The 15852-nt window shown below is 38.1% G+C and overlaps 2 protein-coding genes across 3 annotated transcripts in view; one reads left to right on the top strand and one right to left on the bottom strand.

The window, feature by feature from the left end:
* The window catches only part of lrrtm4l1 (leucine rich repeat transmembrane neuronal 4 like 1), a 68034-nt gene extending 66651 nt beyond the window's left edge, over positions 1-1383 (top strand). For both annotated transcript variants that reach the window (XR_007969646.1, XM_052117694.1), the window contains exon 3: positions 27-1383. Coding sequence is in view for 1 of the 2 variants with exons in the window: in XM_052117694.1 (XP_051973654.1) it covers positions 27-92 (66 nt within the window). In the remaining variant the exon portion in view is untranslated. The remainder of the gene's footprint in view (positions 1-26) is intronic.
* A 1186-nt stretch (positions 1384-2569) lies between these two features.
* LOC127636386 (piggyBac transposable element-derived protein 4-like) lies at positions 2570-4094 on the bottom strand. Its single transcript, XM_052116834.1, has 2 exons — positions 3912-4094; positions 2570-3239 (listed from the first exon to the last, which is right to left on the bottom strand). Exon 2 carries the CDS (start codon positions 3236-3238, stop codon positions 2570-2572), a length of 669 nt encoding a protein of 222 aa, XP_051972794.1. The 5' UTR covers position 3239; positions 3912-4094.
* Positions 4095-15852: the final 11758 nt, after the last annotated feature.

The following is a 15852-nucleotide window of genomic DNA, read 5'->3' as shown; positions in this document are numbered from 1 at the left end:
TCTTTTGTTTGTTAATGTACTTGCAGAATGAATATACCTGTCCCAGACCGTTACCTGGAGGTTGGATTGGAGACTTACCCACCATACACTGAAGGGAATGTTTTGTTCAACACAAAAAATCCACAGGTGGAGGATTTGTGCCTATCTGCATTTCATCAGTCATATAAACCTTCGTTCCCATGATACCACTCACACTGTCAGTGCTTTTTTTAATGGATTGCTCTGGATATCTCTGAAAATGGACACCTGAGAGACAGCCGCTGCTGCCTCAGATGCATATTTTACTAGAACACTCGTTCATTCATGTGGATGCCTCACTTTGTTCTTTAATGCACCTGGTGGGTGTCCAAACAAGTGGATGTAGTGCAAAATTTAAAATTTGACAATGCCTCTGGGTGGGCCATGCAGAGCTCTCAATTAAAGAGCCATGGAAAAGCCGGGAACATGATTCCAATGAAAGCTGTCCAGCCTTTGAAAAAAGCCAAGCATCAAAATGACTTAAACTATATTTGAATCCACTCAAACTGTATGTCTGACCTATATATAAACTATAAATATGATGGAACCTCAGTCTTTGTTAATATACCCTAAAATTTAATGACCTTACGCTTTGTTATTTAATGTAAATCCTCAGAAAATGTGTGTATCGGAATAACTATATATTAAAAATGACTTTGAGTTAAGACCTGTCTTATACAAGATTGGTCTGTACAGTTTTATTTAAGGAGAGCCCCAAGTTTACATGCCCTTCATAACAGATGCTGTTATGTAGACTAATTTAGACATGGCCTATGTACTCCTATGAATGACTCCTATGGGAAAAAGTGTGTGTGTGTTTGTGTGTGTTCAGTTTGTGTGTCAGCTATTGACCTGTTCAAAATCTGTTTGGGTTCCATCTGCCCCTCAAGCCTGCAATTTTGTCTCTTGAAAGTACAAATGTTCTGTAATTTTTATCTATGCTCCCCCTTTTAATTTAATAATTACATTTTGTAACAAACTGTGTAAAGTGTACCCCACCAAGTTATGTTTTATTATGAGAACGTTGTCAAAATCAATGGTGAGAAATACACATTTGTCAAATGGAAATTAGTATCGATCAACTTGTTCAATTTTTTATGAATATATTATTACACTTTACTCAACACTATGGATTTTCCAGCTAAAAAGAACATTAACAATTTCTTGAATATTGAGTAGGCTGGACAATTCACTTTTCATTGCACTTGCAGGAAATTAATATTGTAATTAAGTGCAATTGAGCTGTAATCAATCAAATCAAAATGTATATTTAAAATGTATATCATTTGGTTGCAGTCTTACAGCAACTCAGTAATTTTTTCTCATTAAAAAGATTTTCCTCTGAGCATATGAAATGAATGGTACTTTTGGGGGGAGGGGGTGTACACTCACATGAGATGAAAACTCCAGTCATATCAGTATCAGCCTAAATAAAGCCACAATTTATTCCACATGAAGCTGGATTGCATCATTGAGCTGCCATGTTGAAATCACATGACCAACTGAATATTTCTTGCCTTTTCTCTGCAACAACTCTTATTATCAGACAATTTTTCTCTCTGAATAAATCATGACATACTTTGAATATAATTATTAATTTATTTTTACAATGGAATTGGTAACCGTAATCTATTGCTTTTGCTTTAAACAATTTACAGAACACTCAGTTTTGTTCATTATGTATTTGTTATGTATTTACACTGTAGCTACTGTATATTGGACTGCTTTACATTGAAACAAAATTATATTGACTAAGTATATTAATTTAAAAGGCTTAAAAAAAACTATGTTAAAAGGTTCAAATACTTTCTCGTATTTCAGGTGAATAAACTGAGACAAAGATACGTAATCCATTAGGCTGATTATGATATTATGTTGATGCATCCTCTTGTTGTCTTCACCGGGAAATGTGCGACCATGTCCCGGCAGACATCCGTTGGTGGTTCACATGCCCTCTTGGCTGGGACCCCATTTGGTGGACCCCCATAAGCTGAGGACGGTCTCTTCTGAGCAGTCACAGGTCTCTGAGGTGTCACTGTTATGGACGTCAAAGGGCTCCCACTGGCTGAAGATGGCCGCCCTCTCCTTGGTGTGTTGACAGCCGTGTTTGTCAGGATGAGAGAGGATGCTAGTTGCGCCTGAACAGTCTTCTGTTCAGCATCTTTTTCTTGGGAATATTGAGAGCTTTGCAGTCCCGTTTGAGCCAGGCGTTGATCACAGCAAGGATAATGGTGTGCCAGAAGATGTAACTGTACCAGCGGTGCGATTTCATGGGGAACTTGTATTTGGCTGCAAATGAGTCCAGCAAATCCACTATGCAAGGTCACTATGTAAGGTCTCTCAACGTCAGTGTAGGATTTGGTGGCTTTGTTCCAGCATTGAATCTTTTGCACATGTTCAATGCCAGCAAAGGATGACACAAGTGTGACTGCCCTGTTTGCCTCACATATACTGCTTAATTCCACTGAAATTCCCCTTGAATGGAATCATCATCTCATCCACAGAGTTGTGCTCTTCGGGTACCACCTGCAGGCATTTCTCTCTGAATGAATCAAGCCATGGTCTGAGTTTCCACAGTTTGTCTTTCTTCATGCTCTCTCATTGTCAAGTTGTTGACAAAATGTAATGATGTCAGCAGAGATTGGAACCTGTGGCATGACATCACATCAGAAACAGGGGTGTACCGCTTGTCTGACTCCCAGTACATACGGACACCAGGCATTTGCATCAGGCCCATCTTCAGGTACATGCCAATCATCTGTTCAATTTCCTTGGTGTTTGTTTTTATAGTTGTTCCAGTCTTTTGAAAGCTGTACTGATTAGTTTGTTCTGTCAAAGCCTGAAACATGTCTTCTGACACAAACATCTGGAAGTACTCCAGTGGTGTGTGGAGGGAAACATCATCACTTGTCTCGTCCGGACCAGAGAAATCAATATTAGGACTGATGAAATCCTTTTTCACCCAGCGATACCGGTCCCGGGGGATAGTCTGTTTAGTTGGTTGACTTCGTTTGGTTGGCTCAATGTCCTCATCATCATCATCAGCTGGACAATCAGTGGGTCTCTGACTCTCTTTGTCCACTTCCTCAACATTTTCAACCACCTCCTCATCACTTGAATCACTGGTGTATGATTCAATGTCAGCATCACTCTCTCCATTTTGGATAGTATCAATGACATCTTGCACAGTGCAGTACACAACTCTCCTTGCTGATGTCATTCTGAAATGGAAATAATAGTTAGAGTATGTTCAAATATAACTAATTCCAATGCAAATGAGACCTATTTATGCAATACATTCCACTGAAGTCACACAATACTGTCTGGCTAGCCTAATGTGCTCTCTACTTAACAATCTAAAAGGAATATACAAACCCCCAGACCTCATAAATCCCCACTTTCCAGAACATTCACACCTGTCCCTGAACAATGCACCAAACATGCAACCCCTACATTCCAAAACATGTGCACTTGTCCCTGAACAACCATTCTCCAAAGCATTCCACAAACAGTATCTGCAAAGTCCAGATAAAAAACAGTTAACTATATTTGACTGCTAACAGAAATAACATTGATTTAGAATTATTCAAATCTGGTCTAAACTGAAAATTATTACAAATAACACATTTATAAAGAGTGAATAATCAAATATATTGCATTTCTGTAAGTATTTATCCTATATTTGAACATTTGAGAAGTGTAATGTCTCCATGTAAAGTGCAAGGTGCACATGCTATTTTGACTACCATTTTCACCCAACATTGTAAAGTTACAACAAAGACATAACAAGCTGAAAATCAAATTTGATGCATGCTTTCCACAATAACTTAGAATATGTAGCTCATTTAAATAATAACAAGCACAAAAAAATATATTTCTGAGATTTTACTTACTTCAATGTTGATATATCCAGTCGAATGAAACAAGGAGATGCACTTTCAGGAACGTTTGCAGGTAAAATGAGTTCAAGGCCTTATGGCCAGACCTATTTACACATTTACTATCCAATGGCATTGTGATGCAAGGCAATAGGACCCATTGGCTATGTAAATGTGGTCTTTAAAAAAAAGAGCTTTTGGAGAGCTAAAAGTGATGTTGTAATTTTACAACAATGGATCTTACAGGGTTAAGCGGCCTGACTAGCCTGGCACAGCAAAACTGACCAACCAATGGCATAAGTTTGGGGCGGAACTAGCTATCTGTTTGACCGATTGAAGATGGGGGGATTGTTCTGGAAACCTCTTTGAAAACAATTGTTATTTTTGCAGTTCTCTTTCGTGAGACTAGCTAGATCAGCTTTAATTTCTATTTGGCTTCCAGTGCTTCTCAACTTAGTCAAGTGAAAACCTTGTTGATACTCTCAGATCCATATTAGTCACATAACCCTGAAGGGAGCCTCCATGATTTGTACAAGCCCTAGCCCTGCAAAACAAAGAAAGCACTGCAAGTTCAAATCTCATCCCAACATGTCATAATTAGCACTAACATGAAGAGTTTGCCCTATGCCGAGTCCTCCAGAATCTTGTCAAGCTGTCCGATATGAGGTCCAGATGGCAAATCAACTCCTGTGTTTTCCTACAGTGTTCTCTCTCTCTCCTCACTCTCTTGCCCACTGAGGCTACATCTAAACAGACACAGCACTGTGTTCAGCCTAACTCTCCCCATGAATTATTCATCAGCCCCATCCCTTCACATTCGGCAAAGAGTCTTGACATTTCGCCCTGTCAATGGCCTCCTACTGGAAGAGTGTTCGGAAGGCCTGGTTGCATCCAGATATTGGCTGCTGTGTGCTCTAATAACCTCAATCACGACATCCCCAGAGAACACTGCACAAAAGACAAAAAAAAAAATCTGATTTGTTAAATAACCTAAATGAATTAGTGCATAATGTGTTAAAATGGATAATTCAGCCAAATTTGATAATTGATAAATAAAAATCAAATCCGAAAAAAAGTTTAGTTAATCGCTACAGTACTTCTCTTATGAATGCTCCAAGGAGAGGAGGATATCAAGATTTTCAGTGAATAACAACCTAAATTTTGGTCTTTCCACACAAACAGCTATAGTATTTTTACAGAGGACTTTGACTATTTATATATGTGTGTGGATTTTCATATATTTTTATGGTGCTTTTGCATCTTTTTATCCATCATTCACTGTAATTGCATTGTAATTTCAAATGTGGTTTGAACAACATGAGCAAATGAGTAAATGATGACAGAATTAACATTTTTGAATGAACTATAACAACAAAGCTTGGACTACTGTACTGTATATACTTGTTCCCTCTTTGTTAAATTTGTACACTAGTAAGTTTTTGTTTTGTTTAAAGATAAATCAAAAGCCTTGGGCTTTAAGTATCTTGAGCCATGAGATTTTTTTCTTAGATAATTTTTTTTTTTTTACAATAAAATGTAAACCTTTAAAAGCAGACCTACTGTGAGCCTCCAGGCTGTTCATCGGTGGTATATGCCTCTGTTGAAGTCATTTCAACTTTATTGTTTAAAAATCATGTTTATTAGCATAATTCCTGGTGAACAATGTAGGATCTGGTAGTATAAATGTCAGTCAGTTTGTCACTTTTCTTTATATAGCACATTTAAAACAATGACAGTTGGCCATAGTGCTGTACAAAATCAATGATTACAAAATTAAAAATGGCAAAACACAAGGAAAACATGAAAGACACAATGACACTAAAATAGTACCACTAAACCTGCATATTTCCATATGCTACAGAAAACAAATTGGTTTTAAGAAGAGATGAAATACCATCAAAATTTGGGGAAGACCTTATTAGGGGAGTTCAATTATTCCAGAGTCATGGGGCTGCTATCGAGAAGGTACGGTCACAATTCAGTTTTAGGCTTAACCTGGGAACAGCCAGCTGCAGAATATTTGATGACCGAAGAGGTCTAGAGGTGTGATGGTGAGAGAGGAGATCCCCAATATAATGAGGAGAGCCAGTGGAGCGAGGCCAACACTGGAGATATACTATCCCTCTTTTTAGTCCCAGTAAAAAGTCCAGCAGCAGCATTCTGGAAGGTGTGACAGTGAAGACTGAGAAATTCCCAGACAGTAATCAAGACTCGATTAAATCAAGGCATTAACTACAGTCTCCAGATCTTTGAATGACAGAAATGCCTTTAGTTTGGCAATACTCCTGAGCTGAATGAAACTGCTTTTGACCACAGAATTAATTTGTTTGTTAAAATTTAGATCAGAGTAAAAATAACACCTACATTTCAAACATGTGTCTGCAGATTTCTAGATAAAGGTCCCAGGTTACTGGATATTGTTTTTATAGAGCTAGGAGGGCCAAAAACTATGACTTCTGTCTTAGTTTCGTTGAGCTGGAGAAAGTTGGCTGCCATCCAACTTTTGACATCATTCAAGCAGCCAAACAAAGATTGTAATGCAGAGGTATCATCAGAGTGCAAAGGCATATAAAGTTGCATGTCATCTGCATAACAATGATATGACGTGTTATACTTTTGAAAAATGCTAGACAGAGGCAACATATATAAAGAAAACAGAACAGGGCCCAGAATGGAGCCCTGTGGTACTCCAAAGAAGTTTGGTGCAGAAGATGAGGAGTAACTACCGATCTCCACTGAAAAAGTTTTCTCTTTTAACCTGTTGATACACACCCCCTTTTTGAGCACAAGCCATGAAAATGACATACCTGAACTAAAATGGTTGTATTTACTGAACACTTTGGAGTATGGACACAGTTGTAGTATCTTTTGAAAGAAGACACTTTGGGCTTTATTTCTAATTAATATATGTTGTTATTAAGTTAGAGAAGCTGAAGTTTATAGTAATGGAAATATTTTGTGCTGAACATGTTTTTATTATTAAAAAAAACTATAATAAAAGTGCAGAAATACAATGTTCTCAAAGCCATAAGTCTAAAAAAGTTATGTTTCAAATTTGAAGATGATCTAACAAAAAATGGAAGCATACAGAGGCTCCACCTTTCAAGACGACACAAAATTTGACTGCACTGCTTGGCTATTATGAACAAAACTATGCCGCATTTTAAAAAATAGACTTTGGAGACAGGCTCATTTTGTTTATGAGACTCTAATATATAAGATCATATACAGTTTTACAACATGAATGCTGCTCAGATTGCATAGTTTGTTGAAGAACGATGATGAAGGATAAATCTTTCAGGTGAGATCTGTAAACAATGTAGAATATATCAATATTTCTCACATTTATGGACAAAAAGTGCTATTGGATGTTTTTCAGTGAACGCTTGTCATGGACAACTGACCCAAGTGTGGCGAACTGGATTCATCTGGCGATCGCATTTTCATAACAAAGGTATGAAGTCCCGTTTTGATATTTCATGTTTTCATTATTAATTTTTGTTATTTAATTTAATAACTAAATTGCTGTTTGTGGAGCATTGCTATCGTAAAACAGAGATCGGATATTAATGTTGAACCCTTAGACCTTTGAAAAGATGTATAATTTGTTAACATTAATTACATTTATAGACGGTAAATTATATTGTAAATGTAAGCAGAGTGACGTCACTCCCGAGTGCGGGGAAATTGCATATTAACAGGTTAAGCAAGAGGCAAACCAATTAAGCGCACTCCCTTGAATCCCAACCGACTGCAATTCAGGAGGATAGCATGGTCAATCATATCTAATGTCACACTCAGATCTAGCTAAATAAGGTCAGCATACTTCCCAGAGACAACAGTAAGTAATAGGTCATTAGACAGTTTTAAATGAGCAGACTCTGCGATCTGAAACCGGATTGATATTTATCAAAAATAGCATTTTCCTTCAAAAAAGAGGAAAGCTGATAAAAAACATCTTTCTCTTAGATTTTAGAGAGAAAAGGTAGTTTTGTGATAGGCCAATAGTTATTTAACAAGAATGGGACAAGCTTAGCCCTTTTAAGCAAGGGTTGTACCATAGCATGTTTAAAGTAGGATGGGACTGCTCCACTGATCAGACAACTATTTACTATAGACATAATTCTAGGACCAATAACGTCCAGCTCCTCTACTAAAGAACGAGGTGGAACAATATCCTAAGAGCAGAGAGAGGACTTCATGTTCCGAGCAATGCCTTTTAAATGAGGTAGTGCTACAGAGTCAAATTTAGTGAGACGAGATGAGCATGAATTTACCTCTGAATTTTGAAATGAAGAGGATGGAATGCTAGATCTTATAACATCAACCTTACTTATAAAATATTTAGAAAAAACAATCTCACAGGTTGCAGGAGATGGATCAAGAGAGTCAGTAACTGCAGGGATGAGTACACTGTTTGAGAATGTTTTAAAATAAGAATAGAAAAATATTTTGCTTTAGCAGACTTAAAAGCATGCTGATAATTAAATATGCAGTCCCTCATAATTTCATAAAAAACGTTATCTCTCTTCCACTTCCTCTCTGCCTTTCTCCACTCCTGTCTAAGAGCCCGAGTTTCATTGTTGAGCCAGGGCTGTACTCTAGTTTTGGGTTTTATAATTTTAACAGGCACAAGAGACTCCATAATATCCCCACAGACAACATTAAACATACAAATCAATTAATAGTATAGGCAAGTGGAGATATACTGGATGCATCAGTGAAAAGCCTGGATGTGGAGTTAAACGAGTGAACACGCTGGCCTACTGACACAGGGACTGAATCTGGCCTAATCAAGGATTTTTTTAAATGACAGTCTTGTGGTTAGACAGACAATTATCCTATTTTACAAACAGGGAGGCCTAAAGAAAGAATCAAATCAAGAGTGTGACCATACTAGTGTGTAAAACCTAAAACATCAATTATTTGTAAAAACTCTTTGGCCATAGGCTTTGTAGGACAGCATACATGAATACTAAAATCACCCAAAATAAGAAGCCTATCAACATTAGGTACAGTAGAGGATAAAATGTCTGAGAATTCCTATAGATGGGGTCTAAAGGGGTCTATAGATGACTGCACAGAGAACTGGATTGCAAACATCAACCTTTAGTAACTGCAGTTCAAAACTAGAAAAGGTTCCTGCCAATTAAGAGTGACATTTAAAACAGTTTTTCAAAAATAATGGCTTCACCACCATCCCTACCAGCCCTTAAAGTACTCACAAAATTACAGTCTTTGGGACAAGCTTCAGAAAGTGGGCCCAGTTCACCAGCACAGAGCCACGTCTCAGTTATAAAAAGAAAGTCAAATCCACGAGATGGAAATAACTAAATGATTTTGAAAGTTTTGCTTGAGATTGATTTTACGTTTTTTAAAGCACTCTTCACATCAGAATAATCCATTGAAGAATCCGTTGATTGATGGTGCGATGGTGAAATAACATGCTGCAAGTTCAGCAATGGAGTAAAGTCTAACAAATGCACACAGAATTAAAGTGTGAGTGAACCTTCAACATAATATGTAAGGAACTTTATAGTGGAATTAGCTGTGTTCAACCACCCTTGTAAAAAGTTTAATTGACAAATAATTAGATTATTTGTCTGAATAAAATTCTCCACCATTAAAATGTAATACAACGGCTCGTTATATCCACTCACAATTTCTATTGTAAGGAATTAGCTTTAGTAAGGAATTTATGATTAATTCACTTATTGGATTAATACTAGTCTCATCATATTGAAAATAAAATCACAAATATGTTGATATGGTTCGAGCTTCAGAGCACAAAATCAAGTGACAAGAATATTTATCAAAATATACCACAGTCAATTAATCTTTGAATATAAACAAGACTTTATTGCTAATCTAAAACATAAAACTAACTAACACAGAAAGACAAATATGAACAGGTTGGTAAGTGAGTTCAGATAGTAAATGATCGATACAGAGAAAACTGAACTTCATGGACTTCAGGGTCACCGGAGGAGGCTACAAGCCATGAGGGCAAGAGCGCAGAGGATGAAGAGATCTGAAGAGAAAGAGAGCTGAAGAGCAAGAAGAGAGCGTTTGTCTGAGACGGGACGGCTTCTGTACTGTACTTCATTCTGAAGATGATTGATGAGACTTTGTCTGTGACTCCCATTTCCCACTCAAAAAGTACATTTTAATCATACATTTTACATATCTCAGATACAACTGAATATATACAAATTAACATAAACATTGCTGAAATGCAGAATCGCAACAATAGTAAAAATGATGAGATTTATCTTGAATGGTTACCATTCTTAGTAAAATGACATGAATAAAACAAGATTAAAGATTATAATCATAAATTTGTCAGTTATAAGTGATTACAAATCACTACTCATTTGTGTAAGATCAAATTTTACTCTCAAAAATAGACTGTGCATTGTGCAGTGTAAAAACAATACAATGAAGTCTTCTGATGGGCTGTGGTGGCTCAGTGGTTGAGGCTCAGGGTTACTGACCAGAAGGTTGGGGGTTCAAGCCCCAGTACCACCAAAATGCCACTGTTGGGCCCTTGAAAAAGGGCCCAACAGTTGCTCTGACAATCCCCCCCAGGTTGCTCTGGGGGGATTGTCCCTGTAATAACTGCACTGTAAGTCGCTTTGGATAAAAGCGTCTGCCAAATGCATAAATGTAAATGTCTGATAGTGTTATAGCCCATAATACATGTATTTGAATTGTTAAAACCTAAGAAAAGTTGGCTTTGCTTGGATTTGAGAAGAGTTCAAAGGGATATTTTCAAAGACAGGAAGACTCTCTCTTGCCTTGAACAGAGTTTTAGTATGAGAGTGTCTTATATTGCATGGCATGGGGGGTTTCTTCAGATGAGTTGTCTTTCAAGTCATGTGAATAATTATTAACATTAGTGTTTTTGGGTATGTGCTATCTGGACAAGACTCCTTTGTTTGTTTTATTGGGCAGATGTGGGTCATCTCAGACTCCTTGGCACCAGCAAAGCACAGTCTTTAATTTATAATGTTGAGGAATTTTGGGTTAAAAGGTTGGGTTTTCCTGGACCCCTTCCCTTACTTTGTGACAGTTACATTTTAGGCAGATGTAACAAACTTCTCATTTAGCTGGGCAATGCCAGATTTTAGTCAGTCTCTTAGTTTTATGGCTTTGAGGAATTTCCGGTATAGACTGTAGGGCCACTGTATTATTCTCCTAATAATTTGTCTGCCATCTGTCACTACAACAACTACAATACCCATGATCCATCAGAGATAGATGCACCAATTAGAGAACTGTGACCAACAAAGCCTAAAAAACAGGTCAAACAGCCATCTTCCTTGACATAATGTGAATGACGCAATCAAGTTGGTCTCTTTTCTATACTTATAATAAACAACCTAAAATTAATAGTTTCATTTATTTATATAGATTTTATTCAATTATGTAATTCGCAATGCTTCATAGGATTGTAGTTTGTGCCCTCCTGAAACGGTAAGTACCTTTATCTTTTTGTCCAATTTTCAAATACTTCTTTGCTTCAAATTAAAGTTTGTTAAGTGGTTATTCACCTTGGATCAGGTTGGTTTGGTTCATGGCTTAAAACCTTTTAAAGGAGAATTTTATTAAGAGCCTTTAGAAAAAAGTAATGGGAAAAATACTTCCGGAACCAAGATGGCTTTGCATTTTTAATCAATGAGATTAATTAAACGGTCAATTCTATCACATTTATTTAAAGGTGTCATGAATTGTGATAGTGCTACTGCTGTGATTGGGTAACATCTTTGCATGTGGTTAAGTGTAAACACCCCCACCATTATGCATGTGTGGGGTTGTTTTTAAAACTATGGATGGTTAAAAAAATGACAACCTGAGGAATTGTGCAACTGTTCAAACTAATACACAAGCTTCTAAAATCACTATGATCAAATCAAATACTCAGTACTCATCTAACTGTCAGTAACATAGGAAGCAAAACAATTTACATGGATACTCACACTTGTTTGTTGCGACATCAATGTCAGGTCTAATGTAGTTGGCACTGCATCAAGTCTCTCTGCAAAGCCTGCGTTGAACTGTCTTTTTTGTGAAAGAATCTTTGGTAAAATTAAGCGAGCAAACAAACACATTCTTACCAATGTGATCCAGGACATCATTAAAAATAAACATCAGCCACTCTTTCTTAATGTTGGTATCCAATTGGGAGTTTGGTATCAAATGCAAGAGATCTAGTGTCCCACAACCTGGCACTGCAACGTCTTGACATCTTAATGCCCATTGTGAGGCCTCCTGTTGCTCCAAAAATAATCTTACTGTTCTAACTGCAAGACCATTGGGCGGACCTAAGCTGTGTCGACAATAAAGTAGGCATTGACCTGTTTATGCAGAGACTGCCCTGTGCTGATGTAATACCTCACTATGATGTATTAGTGAGGAGGAAGTAGAGAACAAGCCATTGCAAAACCAAGGCAACTTGGTTTCAATAAAGCCTTATTTTTAACTTAATAACTTATTTTGGACTAATGAGGATTATTTCGGTTCAGAAATTTACAGTATGTTTTTATAGTGCTCTGAACTCATCTATGTCAAGATATCATGGTAAGTTTGATTTTCCAATTCATGACCCCTTTAACACATTTACCTAATTTGACAGTGTCAAACATCAATTGTGCCAATTGGAACATCAATTGTGTCATCCACATGGCAGAGGAAAACACAGAGGGAAACAATCACCATGCAGACACACAGGTAAAAAAACACAGCAGACCCACCAGAACCATGACAGTCTCTCCTTTCCAAATCCAGGTTAGCTAGCTCGACCTGGATGGAACTCACATGGATCACAGGATAAACTTAAAGTCACACCCAGCTGTCGACAGAATTCTGTCCAAAACTTAGAGACAAACTGGGGTCCACTGTCAGAAACCACGTCTGTCGGGAGGCCATGACTGCGAAAGATGTGGTCTACCTCGCTGAAGGCAATTTGTAGAGGGGAATAAAATGGAACACCTTCGAGTAGCTGTCCACAACGGTCAAAATGACAGTGTTGCCATTGGATGTGGGTAAACCGTTGAAAGTAACGGTCTCGAAGGGATCAGAAGACTTCCTGCAAGCGGACCAATTGGAAGACTTCCCGCAAATGCACACCGGACAGGCCGAAACAAACTGATGAACATCCAGTGCCAGCGTAGGCCACCAGAACAGTTGCTTTACTAACACCTGAGTGCAAACAGCTCCTGGGTGACAAGCAAGGTTAGACTAATGGTCTCACTGGAGGACATTGGTCCAGAACGATTCAGGAATGAATAACAGTTTAGTTGGGCACCCTGCAGGCATAGGAACGTCACGTAAGGCTGCGCGGACTTGGGACTCCACTTCCCTAGACACAGCAGCTACCACCATAATGGGTGGAAGAACTTATTTGGAGAAGTTGAGGTGCTCTCGATTTCAAAAGAGCGAGATAATGTGTCAGGCTTGCCATTCTAAGAGTCGGGGGTGATACAAGATAGAAAAATCTAATCTGCCAAAAAACAGTGCCCAACGAGCCTGTCGAGAATTTAGACATTTGGCAGAATGGATATAGTCTAGGTTCTTGTGATCGGTCCAGACCACAAAAGGAACCCCCGATCCCTCCAACCAGTGACGCCACTCACCCAAAGCCCTTCTGACAGCCAGAAGCTCTCAATTGTCGATGTCATAATTTCGTTCTGCTGGAGATATCCAATGAGGAGAAAAAGTGCAAGGATGCAACCTCTCATCCGACAGGGATTTCTGAGATAAAAATAGCTCCAACCCGAACTCTGACGTGTCAACCTCCACCACAAACTGACAAGACGGGTTGGGATATATTCTCAGGTGGTAAATATTGCATAGGCACAACTTTTTGAAGACTTTGGCCCCCTGCAAGAGTTCGAAGGCCAACGACATCAAAGGCAAATGTATCGGTTCTTCACCGTGATGTGGTTTAGCCCTCGATAGTCTATCCTACAGTGGCCGAGAGAGCTCAACGTGCTGCAACCTAAAGAAGACGCATGCAAATAAAAAAACACTCGCAAATTAAGAAAACATCTTCATCAGTTTCACAACACACGTGTGCTCCAAATACTCACAACACAACAAAATACAGAAACGCGCTGCAAAAGTTCACAACACAACCAAATACAGAAACGCGCTGCAAAAGTTCACAACACAACCAAATACAGAAACGCGCTGCAAAAGCTCACAACACAACCAAATACAGAAACGCGCTGCAAAAGCTCACAACACAACCAAATACAGAAAGCAGCTGCAAAAGCTCACAACACAACCAAATACAGAAGCAGCTGCAAAAGTTCACAACACAACCAAATACAGAAACGCAGCTGCAAGTAACACAGACCACAACGGAAATGTTTCCGGGGAACCAAATAAGTGACTGAACCCGGCTGGGGCGTGCTTACAGCAAAGAACTGATATTGACAAGAAGTGAAAGCCTATATTTTTTTTTTTATAAATAAACTATAATATTAAAATAATATTGTAATATATTATATATAGAAATAATATTATAATATTATATTGTAATATTATACTTTTTTATAGTTCTTCTACTCTTTGCTTACAGCTCAAAATTCTACTTTATTTTATTTATTTTAACTTTTTTTTCCCCGCAAAACATACAGAGATTAATTTTTTATGACATACAACTTGTATACAATATACAAAATGTATTAACAATATGTTCAATGTCATCAGAAATGAGAAAAGAACAATGAGCTGAAAACTAAAATAAATAAAAAAAGATAGAGAAGAAGAACATGAAGGAAAGATATTAATCTTTACATCAGTTACACCAGAGCCATTCTCTCCATGGCTCTGAGTTACACTATACAAATTACATCATGTTATGTTTAAATTTTCATAAAGAAAAGTTTCATAAGAAGGTGTAGGTAATGTAGGGTCCAATGTTTTAAAGTTGAGACACTGACACACAGATATATAACGGATATATAAAACGCATATTTTAACAGTTTTTTTGTAAAGTAAAAATAAATGTATTTGCAACCGTTATGTTAACAGCATTATATTTCTGTCCTCAGAACAGCTATTCAGCTGATGGACAACGTGCTGCATTGTCATGGGAACATCCCAGGTGAAAATAATTACGTTGGAAGTTGTCTTTCATTGCTCCCTTCATCAAGTGCGTTCCAAACGGCTACATAAATGACACACTAGTGCCATGCTCACTCCAAAGTCCCACTTGAAGAGCTCTGCCATCTGCCCTTCGAAGGGAGTAGGGCATAGGGATGCTCACGTGCAATGAGCACGTCCCAGCCGGGTTCGTCACTTATTTGGTTCCCCCGGAAACATTTCCGTTGTGGTCTGTGTTACTTGCAGCGCGTTTCTGTATTTGGTTGTGTTGTGAGTATTTGGAGCACACGTGTGTTGTGAAACTGATGAAGATGTTTTCTTAATTTGCGGGTGTTTTTTATTTGCATGCGTTTTTTTCTATTTGCATGCGTCTTCTTTAGGTTGCAGCACGTTGAGCTCTCTCGGCCACCGTACTATCCAGTGTCTTAATGAGTCATCCTCCTTTCTAAAAAAGAACCCCACCCCAGCTGGAGAAGAAGAGGGACAGATAATACCTGCTGCCAGGGAATCACTGATATACTTCTCCATGGCCTCCCACTCCAAAGCCGAGAGCGAATAGAGAGGACCTTGAGGTGGAGAAGTGCCTGGCAACAGATCAATCGCACAGTCATACGGACAGTGTGGAGGTAGAGAAGCAGCCCGGAACCTGCTGAACACTGCCCAGACACACAGGAAAAAATGCAGCAGACCCACCAGTACCATGAGAGAACTTGTTTAAAATAATAATTCATTAATTTAACAAAATACTTTGTTACTGTTACATTTAATCAACAAACATTATTGTCACTATGACATTTTTTACATTGTTGAAAAGTGGTTATGTTTAGGGGTATGGATAGGTTTA

Source organism: Xyrauchen texanus, chromosome 44, assembly GCF_025860055.1.
Source record: "Xyrauchen texanus isolate HMW12.3.18 chromosome 44, RBS_HiC_50CHRs, whole genome shotgun sequence".
Classification (NCBI taxonomy): Eukaryota; Metazoa; Chordata; class Actinopteri; order Cypriniformes; family Catostomidae; genus Xyrauchen; species Xyrauchen texanus.
The sequence above is the reverse complement of the archived record's forward strand: the minus strand, read 5'-3'. Positions and strand labels throughout refer to the sequence as shown.